The sequence below is a fragment of the Cinclus cinclus genome, chromosome 9, assembly GCF_963662255.1.
Source record: "Cinclus cinclus chromosome 9, bCinCin1.1, whole genome shotgun sequence".
Lineage (NCBI taxonomy): Eukaryota > Metazoa > Chordata > Aves > Passeriformes > Cinclidae > Cinclus > Cinclus cinclus.
This window is the reverse complement of record NC_085054.1, coordinates 12,643,917-12,666,420: the sequence shown is the minus strand read 5'-3', so window position 1 is coordinate 12,666,420 and position 22,504 is coordinate 12,643,917. Positions and strand designations below refer to the sequence as shown.

General features: G+C 37.9%; 1 protein-coding gene across 1 annotated transcript in view; it reads left to right on the top strand.

Annotated features, from left to right (window-relative positions):
- Positions 1-5,416: 5,416 nt before the first annotated feature.
- Positions 5,417-22,504, top strand: part of PSMD14 (proteasome 26S subunit, non-ATPase 14) — a 46,341-nt gene continuing 29,253 nt past the window's right edge. Inside the window, exons 1-4 of the mRNA XM_062498261.1 lie at positions 5,417-5,445; positions 8,680-8,729; positions 10,327-10,414; positions 13,251-13,302. Of these exons, the coding sequence (XP_062354245.1) occupies positions 13,255-13,302 (48 nt within the window). The 5' untranslated portion in view covers positions 5,417-5,445; positions 8,680-8,729; positions 10,327-10,414; positions 13,251-13,254. The remainder of the gene's footprint in view (positions 5,446-8,679; positions 8,730-10,326; positions 10,415-13,250; positions 13,303-22,504) is intronic.

Genomic DNA, 22,504 nt, shown 5'->3' with positions numbered 1-22,504 from the left:
TATATTTCTCTGATTAGCAGAGCAACGCAATCTCTATAGAATTATTTCATTTATGTAGAACTCTGTGGAATAAACCTATTTAGGAATTCTTCATTACTTTTGTGTCATCAGAGAATTTTCAAAATCTGCAAATTGCAATCCTGTTCATGAGGTAATTTCAAAGGTAAATGTCCTGGCCCAGCAGAAAATCTGATTTTACAGAATAGTATCATCCTTACCATCCTTTTAATTAGCCATTGTAATCACCACTGTCATCCATTAAGTCCTTCAGCAGCGCAGTCACAGATAGCTTTTCTTAGGCAGATCTTTACAAGTTGAGTTGAAAACAATTTAATTTCAGCAAAATGGCTGCTTTCATTGTATACAGGACACCGAACCTCTTGTGTAGGACCTTTTCACCATGTTGTGATTGATTTTACATCTATTGAAAACAAGTCTGGTCTCTGCCATTTGTTTACCCTTGTATTTTCTCTTTATGCTTTGGTATGCATTTTTAATTAGATACACTCCAGTTCTTTCACCACTAGCTAACACTTTTATTTGGGAAGCAGTCTTTACTAGCCCTGCAAATATCCGCTGTTCTTTGCAATGTCAAGTCCTTTTCTCACCTTGCTTTGACTTGGTTATCACTTATATCACAAGTAATTCATCCATCTGTTAACTGCTCCAATTCACATTACTTGGCTTTATTTTAAAGATCTTAACAATGGTCAATGGTCTCATCTGGCAGCTGGTTTCTTGTAAAAAATGTGCCTTTCCCAAGTGACATTCTTGTGAGGATCAAAATATTCACTGAATGGGTTTTTATCTTGCAGTTTACAGGTCCCTCAGGCTCTCCATAGAACATATTGTATATACCCAGTGCTTTGGGCATGCCATGTGTAGCAATGTGGAGGACTTCACCTTCTTCAATTTTATTTCACTCTTCTCCAGCTTTCTGCCATGTTATCTTTACACACTGTTGGTTAATTAAAAAAAAAAATATATATATCATGCATCTACATGATTGTTTTTGCATCCAGAGTGTGCCTTTAAAGCAAAACTCTCAAAGCAGTTTGGTGCTGTGGTTTGCTCCATGAACCAAACCAAAGTTTGGGAGTACTGGAAGTAGATTCTCTCATTGAAAAATGGCAGAGCAGAAACATGCTTCATACAATTTGGTTGCAAACAGGTATTCACCCATGGGACATTAGTAGAGCTATCCAAAGCAGAAAATGCAAACAGAAATGTTAACACACCTATTTAGCCCCACACATTTACTCCTTCTAGTCTGTACTACTCCCTAACAGACCTAACCACAGAAACAATTGAAATTGTCTTTGTTGGTTGGCTCTCACTACCCGAGATTGGTGAAAAGCATCATACCAATTACACAGCACCTCTATAAAAGTAATGTTTTTGCCCAATCAGAAATATCTTAAGTACTAAAGGAAATATAAAATTATTTTTACTGTGTCACAAATAAGGGGAAATCTCCCACTGAATAAATGGGGAGAGAAAGAGCTGTAGTATTGTTCCATCCCACAGCAATCCAGAAAAAACCCACAGTATGTCCACTTTACATACCACCTTTCTCTTAATTTACAGTTTTCAATTTACAGTCTTCTACACAGTTATTTAAATAAACTGTCTCTCACAGAGTAGCACCTTTGCAATTGCCAGGGACACAAACCCACTTCTCTGTTTTCTCATAAAAATTTTCCATAGACACCCCCAACACAAGCATTTCCAGCAAGACTGATTTTTTTCTTGGCCTTATCTTCTCCAGATGGTTTGTAGATAGTTCTCACAACTCAGCCATCACTTTAAATAGACTTAAAAAGACAAAAGTCCAGTTTCCTTTAGGACTGCATGTGAAACTTGTGGTTGGTGAAATTTCCAATATAAACAAGATCTTTTGGCACCAATTGGAGCGGGGCCGGGGCTGTGCTTATGGTTCGCTGTAAGGAATGTTTGCGCTCTTAACATCCTCTCCCTTCTTAACTGGGATGAATTATATCCAAACACGTTGTTACCATTCTTCTCACTCAAACTGACTTTATACTTGTCATACTTTAATGGGCAGGTCTGTGCTCTGAATAGGATGCAAATAGTTTTGTTTGCAGGTTTTCAATAATCATATGTTTCATGATTAATGAAGCCTCTTTAAAGCCTCTAACAGCCTTCTGCAGCTGATTGTAGAATTGTTGAGGAGTCTAAAAAAAGTAATCTCACTCATATACTATCTTTAACTAAGCCTGTAAAATTTTATTCATTGTTTGTGACAAGACTTGCTATTACTCTGCATGCAGCAAGGAGTTGATCAAGCATTGTACAAGCTGTTGGGGATGTCACAGAGGTCACCAGCAGCATTTCTAACCGAGTGAGTGCTTGCCAAGGATAACAGAAGAAACCATTTTCCCATTTACAGGTTTGCCAAGACAGACTTCCAGTCCCTTCCCAGGGTGAAAGGCTGCAGCTTAAAACACTATTAGTCCTACATTACTTTTTCAGTGTATAACTACCAAATATAATTCTAAATCAATCAATCAATCAATCAACCAATCAATAAAATAGTGTGATTCTGGCTCTATTCCCCTTTCACAAAGATGATGTCAGCTCTTGTACTCCTTGATGTATATTCTTTCCCCATGCTCTGTTCTACATGTTTAAACATAGAAAAGAAAAATATCCACAACTCCAATGTTTTGTTCAACCTACAGTGCACCGGGTATTCCAACACCAGGCTTTCTGAAACTGTATCTTCTGCTTGGTTTGTTTGAGAGTTTTGGTGTTGATGATTTTTTTCTTTTTTTTAGTGTTATTACTCAGTCCTGAAGAATTCCTTCTGTCCTAGCACAAACAGCACTCTGCATTATCATTTGCCAGAAAATTGTGTCCAGTCTCTCAGTGCATTCTTCATCTTCTACACACCACCCTTAAATTTTGCCACTTAGCCATGTAAAATTGAACAATAATTTACAGAGCTTCAGCAATATTGCTGCTGTAATCCAATCACAAACAGATTTGAAGGGAAAAGTATATACCAAGAGTCAGGAAAAAATAATGCGATGTCTTAGCAAGTCTGATCTGTGCTGGTCACTTCACTACAAACAAGGATAGGTTAGCATGGGAAAACCAGGAAAAATATAAGGGTTCAATCAAAGCTAGTTTTTTGCCACTTACAAGATCCATCCAAGCAATAAAAAGAGAATAAACCTTGAACATTTTCTTGCACTGCATTATTGCAAATCAATAAATAAAATCTTCTATAGATTAGCACTGGTTAGACCAAAACAATGAGGGATTCAGTAGCATGCAAGAGAGTGCCCTTCAGATTAAATGACAATTTGGAAGTGTTTAACAACATATGGTCTCTTTTCTTTGACATATACGATTAAGAATATATCTCTTTTATATAAAAATATAAAATACCATCTGTCATAAGTTCCAACCATGATACTGCCTCTATCTAACCAATTAATTCACTACACTTTCTAGTGTAAATATTTCTCTTATTTTCTCATTTTTTATTTTTCTGTAACTATATTTATTTATAAAATTTCAATAAATGTATATATTTAAGAAGTCAATACTATGACATGAAATGTAATTAGGAATAACAATGAAAGTCTGTTTCTCGTTGTATTTCGAAGAAGGGCCAAATCTTCAAATGGTTTGAAATGCTATTGCTCATTTAAGCCAGTGGGTACAGGCATGTTATAGATTTAACTACGTTGTTTTTCCTTATTATATGCATTAACCCAGAGAAATGCTCGGTTTTCACAAATAAATATGTGTGTTTCTTTCTTTTTTCAGAAATGCAGGGTACCTTAAAGACACATGACTGCAGAGTGAGAACCTTGAATATGAATAAGTATTTCTCCTTAAGATGTCAGAATTCCAGTGAACATGGAGGAATAAACGGATGTACCATGTACCAAAATCATGGTACAAACCAGCAAAATACACAATGCATTTCAATTCACTGAATTAATATTCCATCTCATTAATTTAATCCAAAAGAAAATTCTTTGGCCACATTATTATAATGACTTCTAAGTGCATTAAAACAGGAAGGACCATAAGAGCCTGTTTGAAGTAGGGTGCAAGATTTCTTCTGTTTAAGCTAAACACACCCAGACACAAACAGGTTTTACTCTTTGTTTCTGAGTAATTTGGCTATGGGTGCACCAATAAATTACACTAATAGGTTTTGCATTAGTAATGTGAGAAAGAGTTTACTGACCCACAATTTAAACTACATTTTAAACCTTTAGCTTTTTAAGAATCTTTTGGAAATTCTAATTCTGAGATTCCCTCAGTCTAGCAAATATCTGAAAACAAAATGGAAAATTATTTTGCTTTTCAAAAATTTCGCCCGTCTTACAAAGCAGAGTACCATATAATGGTAATTTCCTTTCTCTTCCTTTGGAATAATTTTATACTTCATGGTATAAAAAACTAGGAACTTCTGTGTCTGCTGAAGTGTTGTGGAAGTGGTGGCTATACCTGTCATCTTATACCCATGTAATTTATAACTTAGTACCTTTTCACATGCTTCCATGTAGTTGGTCTGTGAGCAGAAAATGCTGTTCATCTTCTATTATTAAATTCTCAGTCTTTAAAGGAGCTTTCAAATAAACCATGAGGCTCTTCTTTGTCACTCATGGCAGAAACTCCATACAGAGTCCTAATAAATTACTTGTTTTGGTTCTTAAGCTGTCCCAATACTTTCTAAAATATTTGCAGTTTTTCAGTGACTACATATAAATCAACTTCTAAAAAATTTTATTCTGTTAGCTATAATAAGTTCTTAAGGGGCACTGAGATCCACAACTTGCTCTCATGCTGTCTGATAATGTACTCCATAATTTACAACAGAGTTTTTGCTCCAGAGTTAACGTAATAGAAATTCCAATTTGCTTCTCTGTTTGCATCAGAAAAGTTTGCATCATTCGCCAGCATGTATGCTTTCATGCGATTATCTCCCTAGTATCTTTGTTCAGCCAGAATTTTCACGCTTTCCCATTTCTGCTTGTGCTGGTTTTATGTATACGGTCACTCATATTTCTCTTCTCTAAATCCTCGTATTTTCTGTAACACTGTTTTAGAGAGGAGTGCATACGATAGTGTTCCCATTACAGTAATCATTCTTTTATTGATTTGATGACCCGTTTGGTGGTTCTTCCGCCATCCTATCGTGTCGTTGTTTCAGCACCGGAGACATTTCGGCGGCAAGGGGACAAAGTCACCCCACACACACTGCACAGCGGAGCGGACGGGGCGCTTCCCTGGGGCCCGTTCCGCTCGCAGGCCGCTCCCCTCCGCAGCTCGGCGCTCTCAGAAGCTCCTCCCCGCCGGCCGCGGGGCCGGAAGCCGCTGCCGGGTGCCCTGTGAACCGGGAAGGGCTCGGTTTGAATGAGATCCGGCTGATTCACCGCGGCCCCGGCGGCTCCGGCCCAGGTGAGGGCCCGGCCGCCTCCGCGCCGGGGCTCCGAGGGGCCCCGCGGCGGCGGGAACGCGGCCCGGGGAGTCGGCCCGAGCGCCGGGAGGGCCGCGGCGGGGCGGGCGGGAGCGGCACGGGGCGGGTCTGGCGGGCGGCAGCGGCCCGGGCGGGGAGCGCGCCGGGCCCCTGGGCTTTACGCTGGGAATTCCCGGCGCTTCGGGACAGCGGGGGCAGCTGCGAACGGGCTGGGGGGAGGCGGCGGGAAGGGCCGGGGAGCGGCGCGGGGCGGGGGTCCGGCCGCCGGAGCCGGACGGGCCTCGGCGCCGCACGGGCCACAGGGCCCGGCCGCCTCCGCCCGGCCCGCGGCGGCCGCGCTGGTTCGGCAGCACCGGCGCCCTGTGCCCCGTCGCGGGCACCTCGCGGACGGCAGCGCCGCTGCTCCCGGAGTGCAGCATTGCCGAGAACCCCGGCAGTGCCGCTGAAGTTAGAGGGGCACGGAGGGAAGTGAAGGCAAAGCGCTGGCTGGGATACCTGAAAGGGAAGGAAGCAGAATTAAGTAGAAAAGGAGCGATAATCAAAAATTAACGGCGCTATTTCTAGTATGCAGCTGACTTAAGCAATGTTTCTGTAACAAATTTGCGTCCTATACTTGGATACTTGTAAACAGTGTGCTGGCATCATGTCTTAAAGTTGCAGTTGTTTTCGGTGTACTGTGGAAAAACAGAAAACCAATAGGGTTGAGATTTAAATTGAGATCTACTTTTTAAAAAGAAGTTTTATGTAAATGTACTTCAATGCCATATATAACTAAAACTGTTATTAAGGCAAGCTGAAAAGTCTGACAGATTTGTGTTCATCTTAAAGCTGTCAGCCCTGGGAGTACAAGGTGTCCTGTATGCTTCAGGTTGGGAGGAAACTTGGAAGAAGATTCTGTGGAGCAGAGCATTCATTTGCTGTCCGTGACCTTATTGAGACAATGAAAAATGTCTGGTTTTAAAAGGTTCAGAAACTGGCTTACATATGAATCGCTTCTGAATCACTTAGTGTGACTTTGAGCAACAGGGTTTAGCCTGTAGCTTAATGGGAAATGTTGTGTTCCATTATCTGTTGTAACATGTCATTTCAGTTATATTCATTTGGAAACTTATTTAGAACATTTTAAGACAGAGAATACTTTAAAAATAGTGTTAAATAATACCAGTCTATAAATTAGTTTGTCAACTTTCTTGGAAGTGATTCACTCCTGACAGAAATTATGGAGTATGAACTAATAGTACCTGTAACTTCATTGTAACATCTAGGATGATGGGAAAGGGCAGGTGTTAAGGACACCTTGAATAATAGAGAACTGGTATGAGGAGTACTTGCTGGACTACTGCATAGTTCCACGATAGTTGTGTGTCTGCTTGCCTTTCTGCAGGTTTCAGAGAAGGCCATCACTTCATATATTACATTAAATTAATTCTACTGGTTTCGGTGGTGGTGCAATGAATCTTGTTAATGAATCTTTGCTTATCTATAAGTTTTATGTGAATGTACTTCGGTAGCTTTAAAGCAGTCTGTGTGAATCTGTGTTACTGAAGCAACTTCAGCTCAGCAATGAATGTAGTAGAATTAGGTTTGCTGTACTTCTGGAAGTCAGGAAGCAGAGTCTGGGAAGCTGACTTGCAAACCCCCTAGTCCAGCTTGGATTTACTGTGATTCAGGTCTTTGTGATCCAGAAACAGGGTCTGGGTTTACAGAACTGAACATACTATGGAAGCAAGAGTCACATAACTCTGGACTTCCACTACTGAGACTGCATTCATGTGTGGCGTGATTCAACTCTAGATTTAATGAGTAGATTACTTAGAATTGATGGTATCATGTATATTTTTTTCATCTTTTCGTACGAAATGTATAAGACAGACAGACTAGCCCCACCCACACACACACCTTTTCACATGTGAAGTCTCTGTTCAGGTTTGATGACTTTAACTGCAGTGAGTTTTTTGTTCCTTGGTGAAATAGTGTTTTTCTGCAATACACAGTTTCTCAGCTGATTTACCTTTGCAGCTGTTTATCATCCCTAGTGAAGTTGAAGTGGTTGCGGTTGCACAAAAAACCTTGAGCCATTTTGAGCACTGTTAGTGAAATTGTTGATCATCTGCTGCCTGTAACTCCTCAACAGGAGATCTGGAAGTGCTTGTACAAAGCTTGTTATGTAGTCTCAGGTGGAGAAATGGAGTTACTGAAGATGAAATGATTTGCATCAAGTCACTCAATGTACAAACTGGGAAGTAAATTGCTGTCACCTGTGTGTAGCCTGATACTCCCTCCACTAATAGGGCAGTTTAGTAGCCATTGTTTTCTCTGTATGTCAAAGCTGATTTTGATATTTATTTCTCTACTAACTCAAAAGTTGCCAAACCAGGCGAACCCTTTTTCATTGAGGGATCACATCGTGGAGTGTTAATGCTAGATAAAAATAGTGCACTGTAGTGTGAAACTCATGTGTCTCATGCAAGGAGATAGAGTAATTTAAGACCATTTCAAGTTGATTTCGAAATACATGCTGAAACATGCCAAGTTATAAACACAGTAGCTATTGGTTTATACCTATATGTGTATACACATTTCTGCATAATCCTTTTATATAACTTAATCCCTTAGAAAAAATGTTTTCATTATTGAAAGTCAGAATGTAAGTGGCTTGAAAATACCAATGAGCAACTGAGAGGTAAACCAGAGCTATCCAAATGGACAACTCTTTCCAGTTATTACAGTTGCCTAACAGTAGTATTAGGAGCAAGTATTTGACATAGCTTTTAAAATTTCTGTTTTAAGATCAGTTTTGAGATGCTCTTTGAGTACTCTTACTGCATTATTGATATCATTTTTTTTCCCTTTTGAGGTAAGGACAATTAAAAGAAAATTGCAGTAATGGAAGTTTGGATTTTTGAATTACATACTATGACCAAGCTTATCTTAGTTATGGTGTTTCCAGTCTTGGAGGTAAATACACTATACACTAAAATACACTAAGAGATAAATACACTGGAGAAGCTATTTAATTCTTTATTTTTTTTAAGCCATTAGTGACCGTATTGATTTCAGTGACGAGTGCATGTTATCCAAATCCTGCAGTGCACCAAAAAGCAAGTTTATTACGATAACTGTCCTTCTGTATTTTTTTCTGATACAGAACTATTTGCTACATTTACTTCCTTAAAGTTTTGATTTAAACAGAGACTGTTAACTCTTCCTTGCAGACAGAAGAGAATAATCAAAATACCTTTTGCCAGCTTTGGAAGGAAAAGAGGTGAGACTTACTGTGAACTGTTTGTTTACTTTTCTGTCTTTTATTTATATGTATATATAATGTAAGTATGTGAATGTGTGCACGAATATAGGGGAAAACCAACAGAGAAGTTGCTAATCAATCCATCTTTTTGCACTTTGTAGCAGAGGTAAGATTCTCAGCTGTAAGTTACTGTGTGTGCCTCCCTGGGAAACAGAACAAAATCTTAGAGATTTGTTTCTTTCATATCTTTGTAGTAAGTGGGGAAGGGAGTGCCAGATCACTGGGTGATCAAGTGGCTAAAGGTGAATAATTCAAGCCCTGTTGAAGTGGCTGCAGTTCTGTTGTAGCCTGTATTACTGGCTCTTATGGTGTCTCCTGGATCATTTTCTTCTGCAAAGCTGGCAGAAGGATAGTAACTTTCCATTCAGCTTGTTAGTGATTTCCACCTCAGCCTGTCAGCACTGAGAAACTCTGACTTGTTCTTTCTCTTCCAACTTTCTGGGAAGGTGAATACATCTTCCTTTTCTCTTGTACTACTTTGAGATAAGCTTCAAAAGGGTCTCTGTTAAGTAACTGTTGCCTCAGTTACTAAAAAAACAAAACACTCCCCCACCCCCCCCACCCATCCAAACAAAAACCTGAAACCAGCCCCCAAAACCCACAGATATTCTCCGAGCAGCTTTAGCTTAAAGCATGATTTGACAGAAATGTCTTCTGGAGCCTGTATTAGTGTTACAAGCAATCAGCTTTTCCAAGACCTCTTTTTCTGTTATGCCAAGACAACTGTTTCTGGGATGTAGCATGAAGCTTCTCAGAGAAGTGAACAGGGTTAAACCCAGCATTTTTGATAGCCTCTCAGTTTGCTGCAGGGCTGCACAAATGGCTGTCCTGGCAGTACTGAGAAAGCAGCATCAAGTTGGTGAGCAGCAGCAGCTTCCTCATTGCTCCTTATGTTAACACTGACATTGAAAAAAACATCTATCAAATCACGGCCACAGATCATTTCACAGATCTGTTTTAAAACACTGCTCTACAGATGATTGATTGGATGCAATTAATGGGCAGTGTTCTCAGGAAGGAGGATAACATGAATTTTATCTCCTAAATTGAATGTGAAGCAGCCTTTCTCTACCTGAATTCAGGAAAACCTGAAGATCTTTGTGACTTTTCCAGTCACACCAACCACTCTTGCAGAAATAAGCAGGAAAGCTTTCTGTACCTGCAGACTGCTCTTACCCTTGGTGCTAAGGGCATCTTAGCTATAGCAAGAGCTTCTAAAATAGTAAAAGAGCGTGGTTTCAGTTTCTAACAGAATTTAAAATGTTCAGTTAGCTTTAAATCGCTTAAATGAATTTTAAAAATATTTTTGCATGTAGTTTTGAGAAAATTGGAAGCTTCTTGCAGTATTATGGATACTTAAGCAAGACACGGCATGTACCACTTCAAGGAATTGTATGGTAAAAGCTGAAAAAAACCCAGTAAACATTCTTTGGGTTATTCTTCAATGGTGCCTTGTCCTTTTGCAGCTTATCAGTGTAACATTTCTTTTTACATGTGCCATGTATTCTAAATTTTACTGGGTTTCTGCCTTTCTCCTTTCTATTTCCTTTGACAGGAGAGAGACCTACTGTTGTCATCTTTAAAGTCAAAAAGTGGGAGCTGCTGCCGCGTTTGTTCTGTGAGCACTTCTTACTGAGCACCAGGTTAGAAATGTATAGTTGCTTTATTTGTAAAAGCTAAAGCTATCTTCATTAATGTCTAATTTTTTTGCTTAAGCTGTTTTAAGGTTTACAAAAGTATTATTTGAGAAATGGAATTCATGGCTGAAATAATATTTAGATGGACTAACAAAAATTAAAGTCTGCTTTGGTGAATGTGGTTCGCTAACCTAAATTTTTCAGATGTTTATGCACCTCAGTAAACAAATGTGTTTAGGTCCATATAGACTATAGCCTACCAAAACAAATTCAGTCACAAATAGGCAAGTAAAGCATTAGTTGCCAAAACTCTAACCAGAATCGAGTCAGGGAGCTAGTGAAATAATTTGCAATGCGTCCAGATCGGGATTTTGGAGATTTTCTGTCTGTGCTGCTGTCTTGAAAATCTGAATATCTCAGTTCAGTGATTAGTCTGTGGGAGATCCCTCCAGTTCTGTAAGACAGGGAGATTTTGTGTTAAAGTTATGCTGATAAATAATCAGTTTGTTTAACACATTAGTCTAATCCAACTCTAATATGGCAAAATATATTACTTATTTATAAATGATGTACTATACTGTTTTAGAAACTGGAATAAACTGTGTAAGTAGAATATTGATTAGTACGAGCTATTGCTGTTCACTTGTATTATTTATTTATTATTTCTTACATGTACATAGGTAATGTACCTCATCAGTTTATGGAAGTTGCTGTGGTTGTCAGAACTACGAGTTTTAGGGTTGGCAGTTGTAGAGACTAAAAGTTTCTTAAAATAAACAAACAACCACGATGGATTAAAATAATAGTTTTAGTAGCTTAAATATACTTCTCAGTTACTCTTCAGCCCTCTTTAGTGTCAGGGAAGATGAATCATTGTGGGTTTCAATGGAGGAGTATCTACCACAGAGGGGTATAATGAACTGTGGTTGGCGTTAATTTGTGGTAACATTATGACTGTTTTACTGAAGCCATTTAACATATGCTTACATAATATCTTTAAACAGCAACTTAACCTTTCCAAGGAAATCCTCCAACTTGGTTTGGAATTTATTGTAGTTCAGGATAGAAAAACATATACACTGTGTGCAGCTTTTGCTTCTAGAAAGAGGCTTGGTGTCAATGATTTACTGAAAAAGTGAAGCATAACCACTGACCCATTAATAAACTCCTTTTTAATTTATATGGTGCCAGCGGAGCTTTAAGAAAGTACTTAATGCTAGGTAAGGCTGTGCTTGTTGGATTTGCAGGTTCTACAAAATCAAGAGAGTGAATAATATTAAACTAATAGCACAATAGTTCATTGAATTGGGAAAGTGAACTTAGCAAGCAGAGCAGGTATTTCTTATTAATGTATCTTGGATATCGTTATTAAGTTATTAAAGTAGGAAGTAAAATGCTGCTTCTTTGTGTGTTTAGAAGCTTAAACAATTTGTTTTGAACTTACACTGAAATAAAGTTTGCAAATTTTTAACCAGTGAAAATTCTAGCAAATATCAGAAGAAATTATGAAAATGATGGTGATGTTCACCTTCATCATGAAGATTTTTTTCATATACAAAGTAAATATACTTTTCAAGTTCTTTTACATAATTACTTTCAAAAGAAGGGTATTGAATTAGTATTGTTAATGTAATCTGAAATCATGTACATAATTCTCTTATGTGTAATGTAACATCCACTTGGAGGTTGAATGTATTTTGGAAATCATACCTGGTGCTCTCAATTGCTTTCGTATCACCTAAACAGGCTTTGTTGTGTTGTATTAAAACTTGTCCAAATAAGACCATAATTTTCAATGCTGTACTTTGTATCTTCTATTTCACAAATAAAATAAGCCAGTAAAATTTTCTGGTTTCTATAAGCCTTGGAAATTGCTTGATTTCCTGAAAACAGCTGTTTAAAAATTAATATTAGTAGGTTTTTTCTTTTTTTCCGTAAGTTTTGTTGTATAGAGCTAGGAAATTGCAAAAGCCAAGTAAGCGTGGTAAGGTTCTGTTACAGCTGGTGCAGAACCTGTACTTAGGTATCCACCATGAAACTGTAGATGTCTTTTCAACAACAGAAAGTGGAGAAAATGTAGAGAAAGAAATAGCAGTGTAATTTTTTTGTTTGGGCACCTTAACAGCCTTTGTTCCTGGGGATCACCCCTTTGAAAGTTATAAGACACAAAAACTGATGTTTTTAGGAAAATCATGTTTTCCCACATGCAACTCTGGGAATGTATTAAATGACTGTACTGTCACTAGTCTTCTAACTATATACACATTAAATGTTTACTTTACAGTATTTCTTTTGGTATAATGAGTTCATTAAAAAAAGGCTTTTGATGCTAATTCCTAGATCCATAATCTGCTTAGTGTCTTTCACATGTAGTTTTGATGATAACTGACAAGCTGTAAGTTAATTAGCGCAGAACTTACTAATGAGGATGCTAAAATCTTACATTAAGGTTTTTATTGATGATTTCTAAGCAAACTAAAGGATATTCAATTGTATATCTAATACGTTTTAGGAACTTTCTGGCTGTAGGTGCTGATCATAAGCAACAAAAATCCCCCAATTAATTGAATGATGGGAAAGTTTTGAGAAGTTTGACAAGAGTGTTCATCTTCAGAAATGGGGATAACCCAAAACCAAAGCAATAAAACATAGTCTGTTAATTAGCATGGAAGACAGCTTCTTGAATTAATATGTGGTGTTAATTAACAGGAAGTCTGATGTTGTGTTGTAATTACCACCAATATTTTTGACATACTGAGTGACTGAAGGTGAATTATATAGATAACAATTTAGTAAACATTTCGAGCTTGGGAACATTTTTCCTTTGTTTCTGTTTTTCTAGAAATATGGATAGACTTCTGCGACTGGGAGGAGGTATGCCTGGGCTGGGACAGGTTAGTATGTAGCTTGTCAATCTTTTTAATCAGTTCTGGAGTATTCCTTCTATTATACTGTTATATTTTAAAACAGCATCAAAAAACAAAGTTCATAGTGATAATGTTTGACCCAAGATACTTCATATGTGTATTCAAGTAATTTTTTTTTTTTGTAAATATGAGTACCTGTGTTGGCACTAAGCTTACAGAATGTTTATAAACCTTTTGTTTTGTGTCTGAGCATTTTAAAATTTGTGTTGAAAAATACTTCTTTTAAAAAACAGTTTCCAATAATACAGAATTTCAGAACATGAAGGGTATTCTAAATGGCCAAGAACATCCATTGCTCTTTCATGAATTATATATTTCAGTTCTTGGATCACACTGTGAATGGGGCATTGTAAGATACTCAAGTATATGTAAAATTCAGGAGGTAATTTGAATTTAATTTATTACTTATGGGTAGTTGTAGCTACCTGTATGTGTGTTTTATTGTGTCTCCTCTTGCTGATTGTCTTCACTTCTGTAACTACTCACAGCAAAAAGGCCTCCCTGGCAGCTCTCCTGTTCCAGTGAGAGACCTGTTCACATTGTATGGCTTCTCCTACCTCTACAGCAAGTCCTTGTGCTTTTTTCCTTGCAACTGGCATGGCCGGCAGTCTTCAAAAATAAAATCAAGCTGATTTTGTTACATTGTGATGATTACCGTGGATACAGGGGGAAAAATAATTAGGAACTTCTTTGTTTGAGGTCTGTAGGAAGAATTATTTCCTTAAGGAATGGGCTGCAGTGTAATTTCCTTTGTAGTCCTTTCCTTTGGTTGGCTGCAGTAGCTGGCCTTTCTCTGTTTCCTCATCTGCCTCCTGGTCTCTTTCTAAATCAAGAATTCAGATTCATGTTCTTCTGGAGAAATCAGTTCTGTATGTCTTGGGCTTCAGGATGTGTGTTCAGGGTTTCTTCTGGGATGGTTGAAATTGCTAAACCTTCTAAAGCTTCTTTTGGTTGTGTGTAGTGTGTTTGTGTCCAGTGTAACTGCAGGAGTAGTTTAATGCCGAAGCATTTGATGAAATATTCTAGGCTGATTACAGACTCTAGATGTTTTACCAAATAAGCTGTAACTTTTGGTGCATAATTTTTTTCCCCTTTTACATAGCTAAAATTCTATTCACGTTCTCTTAGTGAATCTTCAAGCCGCCCTCAGTTATTTTTAGTTTCACTTTCTTAAACAGTTATTGCTCTTGTTCCTCTGAGCTGCCAGCCTGCTTCATGACTCTTCATTTTTTTAACATCTGTGCAGTCTAATCTCTCAAGCTTTCACTTCTTAGTCCTCTCTGAACTTGACGCATATCAAAGCTGTTTTTCGAATTTATGGTTAACTCTCTGCTGTTTTCTGAATTTTTCATCTTTAACTTAAGGCTTGCTAGAAAATTGTGACAGACAATAGAACATGGCATGCAGAGGAAGCTCGCTGAACTCCTTTGGTAGCTTTGGCCTGCAAGGCTGCTCTGTGTTTGTTTAAATATGGAATTGTCTCTTAGATGAGTTGATGAGTATGTGTTGGATTAAAAAAAAAAGAGGCATAAACCTGAATTGCTCCTTACTCAGGTTGCTGCTTGCACTGGATGTCTTGACTACATTTGTAGTCTTTTGGTTTATTGAATCAGCAGGAAGGCTTTTCAAATAGAATATTTTTATGTCCTTAAAATACTGTGTTTCAAAGACCTTGAAAGGTCATTTATATTCTGAGTATCAGTTGATGGTAATTGAGATTGAGAGATAATTCAGAGTGAATCAGATGTTTTTGAGTGAGAAGAGAGGAGGAAGGTATTTCTTGGATGTATTTTGTAATGCTAGAAAGCAAAATTATTACCATTTGTTTGGACTGGAGTGTTCTAAACAGCAGTACAAAGCTTTTTGTTCTTATTGCTGTGTCACAGTCGTTCTAAAAGTTGAACATCATAAAAACATCTGACTGAACCATTCTTGCAGGATAAAAATCATCTGTGTATATAATCTGGTAGAAAAAGAGGCATTTTCAAAGTAATTTTATCACATAGTTTGGAGATTTCTTTTTCTTGCAGCTTGGGGTCTGCTTAGCAAAAGGACTGCATCACATCAAGTCTGCTAAGAGTCTATTTGATTTGCTTTGTAACTGATGTTAAAGTAGCAGCAGATGCTTGGTCAGCACAGTTCCTGTTCAATCTCTGCCAAGGCATTCTTTCTCAGTGACTTGGTTTAGCTTCTTCAGCAGCAGTTTCTTGGCTCTTTCCCCTTGGCAAAATTACCTCTTCTGATTATTACCACATTTAGGTTTTCTCGGTCCTCTTAATTTCCAAACTCAGGTTTGTTGTCCCAAATGCACTTTAGATTCATGTGTTTACAATATGCTTTTTGAGCCTTTTGGTGTACTGTATTACACTTGAGGACTGCTGTCACTGAGTTTATGATTCTGTTTCCTTCCTTGCTCCTTCAGGATGCTGTTGAGTGGCCTTCAGGTGTCCAGAGGTGGTCAGTGCTAAATTCCCACCTATCCTATGCCTGTCTTCAAATGGTTAATAAATAAATCTTTAAGGAAGTAATCTTAAACTGTTGCTTCAACAATAAACTTTCCTTCCAATGACATGTGGCTTAGAAATCTTGAGGCATTTATTCTCTTTTAATCATCAGTGGACAAAGGGCTGTCTTAGTAGGGCAGGAGGTGGACAAGAGAGGAGAAGGGAAGAGAAGCTTACAACTTCTGGCATCACATAAACCATCCACAGTATTTTCTCACAGTGTGCTTGGTCATTAAATCTGTGTTCTTTTTATGACGAGGTACCTGTGTTTAGTTTTGAAGTTGATGCCAGAAGTATGACCTCCTTTGGAACACTGCTTCATGCTGAAATTTTTTTGTGTTGTACATGACTGGTGTTGTAAACCTGCTCCATAAATTTGTTTCGTCTTGAATTTATGTTCTAGTGATAAATGCCTAAGATGAATGGATGAATGATTGAAGCCTTTTAGAAAAGATGTAAAAGACTGGATGTGTTGTGATGTCTCAAAGAAAATCTTACTACTTCAATTTCCCTCCTGCAGTTCATGGGAATTAAGATTTTGGCAGTGCCCGTGTTCTTCACGGGTATGGTCTCCTTTCTCTCTCCTTCTGCCCCGTACCATGTTGGGTTTTTCTACTCATCTTCTCTTTCCTGATTCATTCTTTTCTGTCTGTCCCTGTTTGTCCCTGTGGAATGCTGCCTACCACAGAATTTCACTAGTGGTTTGGTACTTTGATTTGCATTGTACATTTGCTGCAGTCAAGTGAACAGGTTTGTGGGGTACGTAAAAGCATTCTGCTTATGTAGCAGGTGGGAATTTGGAGCAACACTCCTCTTCATTTTATATGCTGAACTATTGTTTGCTGGTGAAATCAGTTCCACATATGTCTCTATTAGGCAATCCCACTGCAAAGGGTGTGAACAAATTAAGTGCATTTGTAGCCAAGCTTTCTCTCCCTTTCACTTACAGAACGGTAATTCAAGTTAAGTAACTTCTTGTCCATATTAGCATATGCTGTCTATTTTTCTGAATCCAGATGTGATAGGAAGCAGTGAAATAATGACACTTTTAAAAGAGGCTTTTGAAGTAATTTTTCATTGCTTGATAGATTTTTGAAAATATTCATTTACACTGCTCTGTTAGTGCAGACAACTGTTCTAGTACAATAGATGAAAAATAAAACTGATTCTGTATTTTTGAATTACTGTATTTGATGACAGAGAGGAAGGGGAAGAATTCCAGTTGGAAGGGAGGGGGAGACAGAGAACTGACCTGTGTCTTATAAGGACTCTTTACACCTTGACGTGGAATACAGAAAAAGAAGTGCAGATAGCTATTTTATTTGAATCATGGACTTGCCAATTAGCCATCAAGTGCTTCCATCTGTGAAATAGTTGATCAGATGGGTTAGCTGGGATATTTCCAGATTAGGGCATTGTAAATGGCACTTGAAAACTGTCACTTTGATTAGGAGGTTTCAAATACTGCACTGCTTGGTGCTGTGGAACCTTTTTCTCCTCATAGGATCTTGGGTTTTTTAGAACATGCTTATCCTGTTTAGTAAATGTGTGGCACCATGGGAGCTCGGGAGATGTGTTGCTGATCTGAAGTTCTGTTTCATGTGCTAATCTAGTCAGGGTGGTTATTGGAGGACAGCACAGTGCACTCCTGTGGGGCTTCCAAAGAGGAGTTGATGGTATGGCAGACAGAGGTGGGTCAGGCTCAGCGTAGATCATTTCCAATTAACAATTAGATGCAAATTTCCTTGACTTACTTCATTAAGCTGATGTGTCATTTGAAGTACATGACTTTTTCTTGCATCTCACATCTTCCATATGTAAACAAAAGCATCCACCAACAATAAAAAAACCTCAAACCCAAAACAAACCCAGACACCCCCATCCCTCCTCTCCAGAAAACAAAAAAAGCAAACCAAAAAACAACCCAAAAACACCCAAATAACCCAAACAGGAAAAACTGCAACACCTTAACATCTTACTGAAAATTATCTTGGTTCATTGATTCTTGAAACAGTTTGTGTTTTAATTTGAAGGGTGCAAATGTGTTGTCTTTAATTAAGTACCTTTTACATTGTAAAACTGTAGAGTATTCTGATGTCTCAGTATCTGTTTAGCTGTATGACTTTGTGCTTTCTGTGTCTCCTGGGTATGTGTCCTTTAGGTGGTTTGAATTATGGTGATGCACTATTGTCTGTTTCTCATATGTGTTTGAAGCTTCATATACAGCTTTTGAGAATATTTTGCCAGGGGAATAAATCTGAATTATAGCACTTAAAGTTGTGCATCATTTCTGTGCCATTGCTTCTGCAAAGTTCTTAAGTACAAGGAATGGTACTATTTCTAGAACTCAAATGTAATTCCCAGTAGATGAGATGGTATACAATTTGGGTGGGTTATTCCAGTTCTACTTTTTTTTTTCCCTGGAAGCTGTCAACCCATCTAAGGAATGAAAAAATTTTCTCAGTGACAAACATTTTTCATCCGTTAAAAATATCCAACATGCAATCCCATAAAAAGTTCAGAAGACTTAATTGCCTTCATTATCTTCTGTGGAAAGTCTCAGCATCAGTTTTTATATATACAAAATACATTATTTTGTTTTTAGGAGGAAAAAAACCACCTTAGAGTTGGTAAACTGTACTGTTTTACTTCCACTGTCTGGGATGAATGTTTTACTGCATTGATTAATGTTTTAGCACAGGGCTGTTCAATGAAAGCTTCATATCAAATGTATGGTCCAGGTGTGGCCTGGGTCTGGTTTTGCTGGAGATGGTAACTCCACGAGTCACGTTAGGCTTGTTTGAAAGTTGCAGGGGGTGGCAAAGGCAGACTCTAGTTCTCATACATCTGAAGTACAGTTGAGTCATTGTAATGTGATTTGTCTTCTAAGGAGCTAATTGGGAGCGGGAAAGAAACCTGCTAGAATTGGTTTAGGAGCAGTCATATAATTTCACTTAAACCCCGTGTATAATTTGTGTTATAAAGGCTGTTTTAAAGTAGGATGGCTGCACTACAGGCATGTCTTACATATCAAACAAACATAAAACTAAAACTAAAAAAGCTAGTGGATTGTGTCTGAGCATTACAGTTTCTTCTGATCTGCCTGTTACTCTCTGGAGAACATTTTTAGTTTCTTCTTTGTGGCCTCAGATCTTAAACTTCTGTATTTCTAATAATTAGGCAATTAGATTCTCTCTCCTCAATTTAATTGCCAGTGTAGTCCAGCTGACTTTTGACTTTCCCCAGAAGAGACAAAGGAGCTTGGACAAGGAAATGAGTGTAGCCATAATGAGAAAGAACATGGGGAAAAAGGAGTAAAGAAGAGATGTCTTTGTGCATTTTGCATTACACCTATTCACTTGCAATGTTCCTTTCTGCAAGCAGGAAACAGCTGCCTTACAGTGATTGGTTTAATTTATTTCTCTTGGAAATTTTATCTTCTTTCTGAAATCCCATGCAATAGAATATTAAGTTGCAATGCTGCCATGCAGCACATTTGAAGAAGCATTTATCTTTTCTTCCTGCTGTGTCGAAGAGTCCTCTTTAAGTTTTTCTATGAGGTTTGAAGTGGTTTTGAGTTATAGTGGTGTGGTCTGGGGAGGGCAGTGGGTGTTGACTGATTGGTTGTTTTTCTAAATGCTCCAAACAAGTGATCTTGCTGCTTATTGCCATTGAGTGTCCCAGTTGACCTGCTTGTGTCCAGAGGGCCAGCTCTTCACACCAGTGATCCTGCAGGCATGTAGAACCCAGTGCATTCTTCAGAAGAAGAGGAGATTGAGGAGCTATCTTTAACTTCTTTGCCTCACAAGGTGTACTTTAGGATGAGCTTAGGCAGAACCTGCTGAGGGCTATCCTGCCTTCTTGGCAGAACTGTGTCTAGAATAAGGTTATTAAGAATGTACATTGGAGGAAGACTACTGGAGGCAGGTGAAATTGCAGGTGCTGACTCATCACCTGCCTTGAGGCTCTCAGTTCTAAAACCCAATACCTCCTTTAATGCTGATGGGACTAGCTAACAGATTAGTCCTGGCTTTATTCTGAAATGTGGAATGAAACTGACCTCTCTATTTTCTTTTTATTTCCAGTAGATTGTGGCTGTGAAAAACAATAGTTATTTTCAAAAAGATGTACAGTGTTACTGAGAATTTGTTTTACGTCCCTAGTCTTAGGGCTTTTTGCCAACCATAGCATTGTCATAGAATCATAGAATGGTTTGTGTTGGAAGGGACATTTAAAGGTCATTTAGTCCAAATTGTCCTTATGCTTGATAAGGAATATTAACTGTGGTAATACTGTACACTACCCTTTTGGGCTATTTGTCTCAATGAATGTGTAGATTAATTGGGGTAAAGATAGAAGAAACAGTGACCCAGGGAAGAGTACACTTAGCAGACATTTAATGTAACATTTCATGTGTTGGGAACGTCACAGGAAGCCTGACTATTGCAGATTGCATCAAGGTGATACATGTAAGTAATTTTATATCATGGATGCATGTTAATATTGAGTAGGAAACATTTATTTCTAATAATAATGTTGTCTGAGTGTCCCATTAAACCATTTTTGTTTGAAGTTCAGTTTAGTTAAAAACAATCAAATAACAAAAAGAAACCAACCAAAAAAATAAAACAAAAAACCCGCAAAAAAACCCAACCAACCAGAAAACGAGAAATGCCCCCCTGCCCCCTCACCAAAAAACTCTAGCAAAAAACCAAGCAAAAACTCACCCCACACACACTAAAAAAGAAGACCATGGAACCGCCCCACAGAAACTAAAATCCTAAATAAGCAGAAAAGCTAAGCAGTAAAATTCTGGCTCTGCACCAAAGAGGTGTTGGCAAATTTATGATCCCAACCCGTTTAACCAACTGCTCAAAGCTATACAAAGTTCTGTGTTTTGTAATTTTGGTTTTGAAGAGGAAGGGAGATGGGAAATGTTATATATTTCAAGTCCATCTATATTGCTGTTCGTGGAGTTCTGTTGTAAATGTGAAGCTGGGTAAACTTTTTTTAGGAGACAGAATTTTGTAAAACATACTGAGACAGGTTTTATCTAGCCTGTTAAGGTAGGGGTTTTTTCAGAGATTTTTCATCTTAAGCAGTTGATGCCACAATACTTGCTTAGTACCCCTACTCCATTTTGGATTCTCTGAGACTTATTACTACAATTTTTATTTCATCTGACATATGGTGCAACAAGACAATATGATCCTTTGAGAAATCTAGGCTGTTTGTTGAGGCTTACGGTATTTTGTGGTCCGTTATGCATGCTTAATTATAATTGGTATAAAAATGGACCTAAACATACAAACTGTTTAGACATAATGGTAGCTTCAAAATCTAATCGTGTTGATGTGGAACTAACTACAAAATTGTGTGTGTAATAGCTTGAAAATAGCAATAAAATTTTGAATTGCATCTAATTTTAGTGTGTGATTCACAGTGCAAAGTAATATATTTTTCCCTATTTTATTGAGCTCACTGATTTTTAAATTTTTTTACATGACCTCAGTAATTTTCTGTGTCACAACTGATCATGTTAACTTCCTGTACTGCAGAAAATGTAATACATGGCTTCTGGTGCTTGTCATGACAAAGTTGTTAGAACCATTGAGATCCCAGAATATGCCTTGCTCCCTTTGCCATTTCTGCTGATGGAACATGAGGTGGTAATTTCTATAAGTGTATTGTCTCAGTACAGGAAGAAAATGGTTCCACAATCCCAACTCTACTTAGATTTTTAGGTTTAGCAATGTGTAAAAAACACTGTACTGATCTAAGAAATTTCTTATTCTTTATATTAATATATTATCAGTAGGTTATACCACTTACTGGCAAAAAGTAGAGAAGAGCAGTGGTACTCTGGTGAACTTTTAAGGCTTTACTGTCATTTATACCTCTACCTCCTCTGCACACTTCTCTCTGCAGCTAGTATTTTGTAATGTTTTTTTTCCCTTGTACCAAGTTATACACAAAACTGAATTTACCTCTACAAAATAGTAGCTTTAAGATCACTTTGAGTGGCTCATCCTTGTATGCATCTTTTAATATGATGAATTATTATTTTATAATGATTGTCATTGCATTTATACCTCAGTTGTCTTTCTCCCGCTTACCTACATAATGAAATGTCATCTTTACCTGTAACACGTGTTCTGGAGGAGACAGAGAATGATAGTGAAGAAAAATTGTGAGGTGAATAAATTCAAAAGTAATCCAAGGGGGGGATTTTGTCTTTTTTTTTTTTTTTTAGCTAATCTTTCTCAATTGTCTTTGGATATAACAGCTGAAAATATGTAGTGAAAGGGTTAAGTCGGCATGAAAGAATTCATTTCCACTTTAATGACCTAGCCTTGCTGGGTTAGGACGATGGGGAACATGCTTCTGACTTGTACTCCTATTGCCAATTAACACCTCCTATAACAGGTTGCCTCAGCTAGTCATTGAAGCAGAGGCAGTAGAAATAGTTTACATGCAGCTTGTTTTTCACACTAGTTGTTTAATACTCACAAAATTAAACTATTAAAAGGTTCTTTCTTAGCTTACTGGGAAAGAAATAAAACATGATAGCAGTCATTATTTGCTTATGTGTCCTATGTTTGTGCTTAAATTGTTCCAGTTACAAAAACAAATAGAAGTAGTAATCATTCTTTTCTTTTATTCAG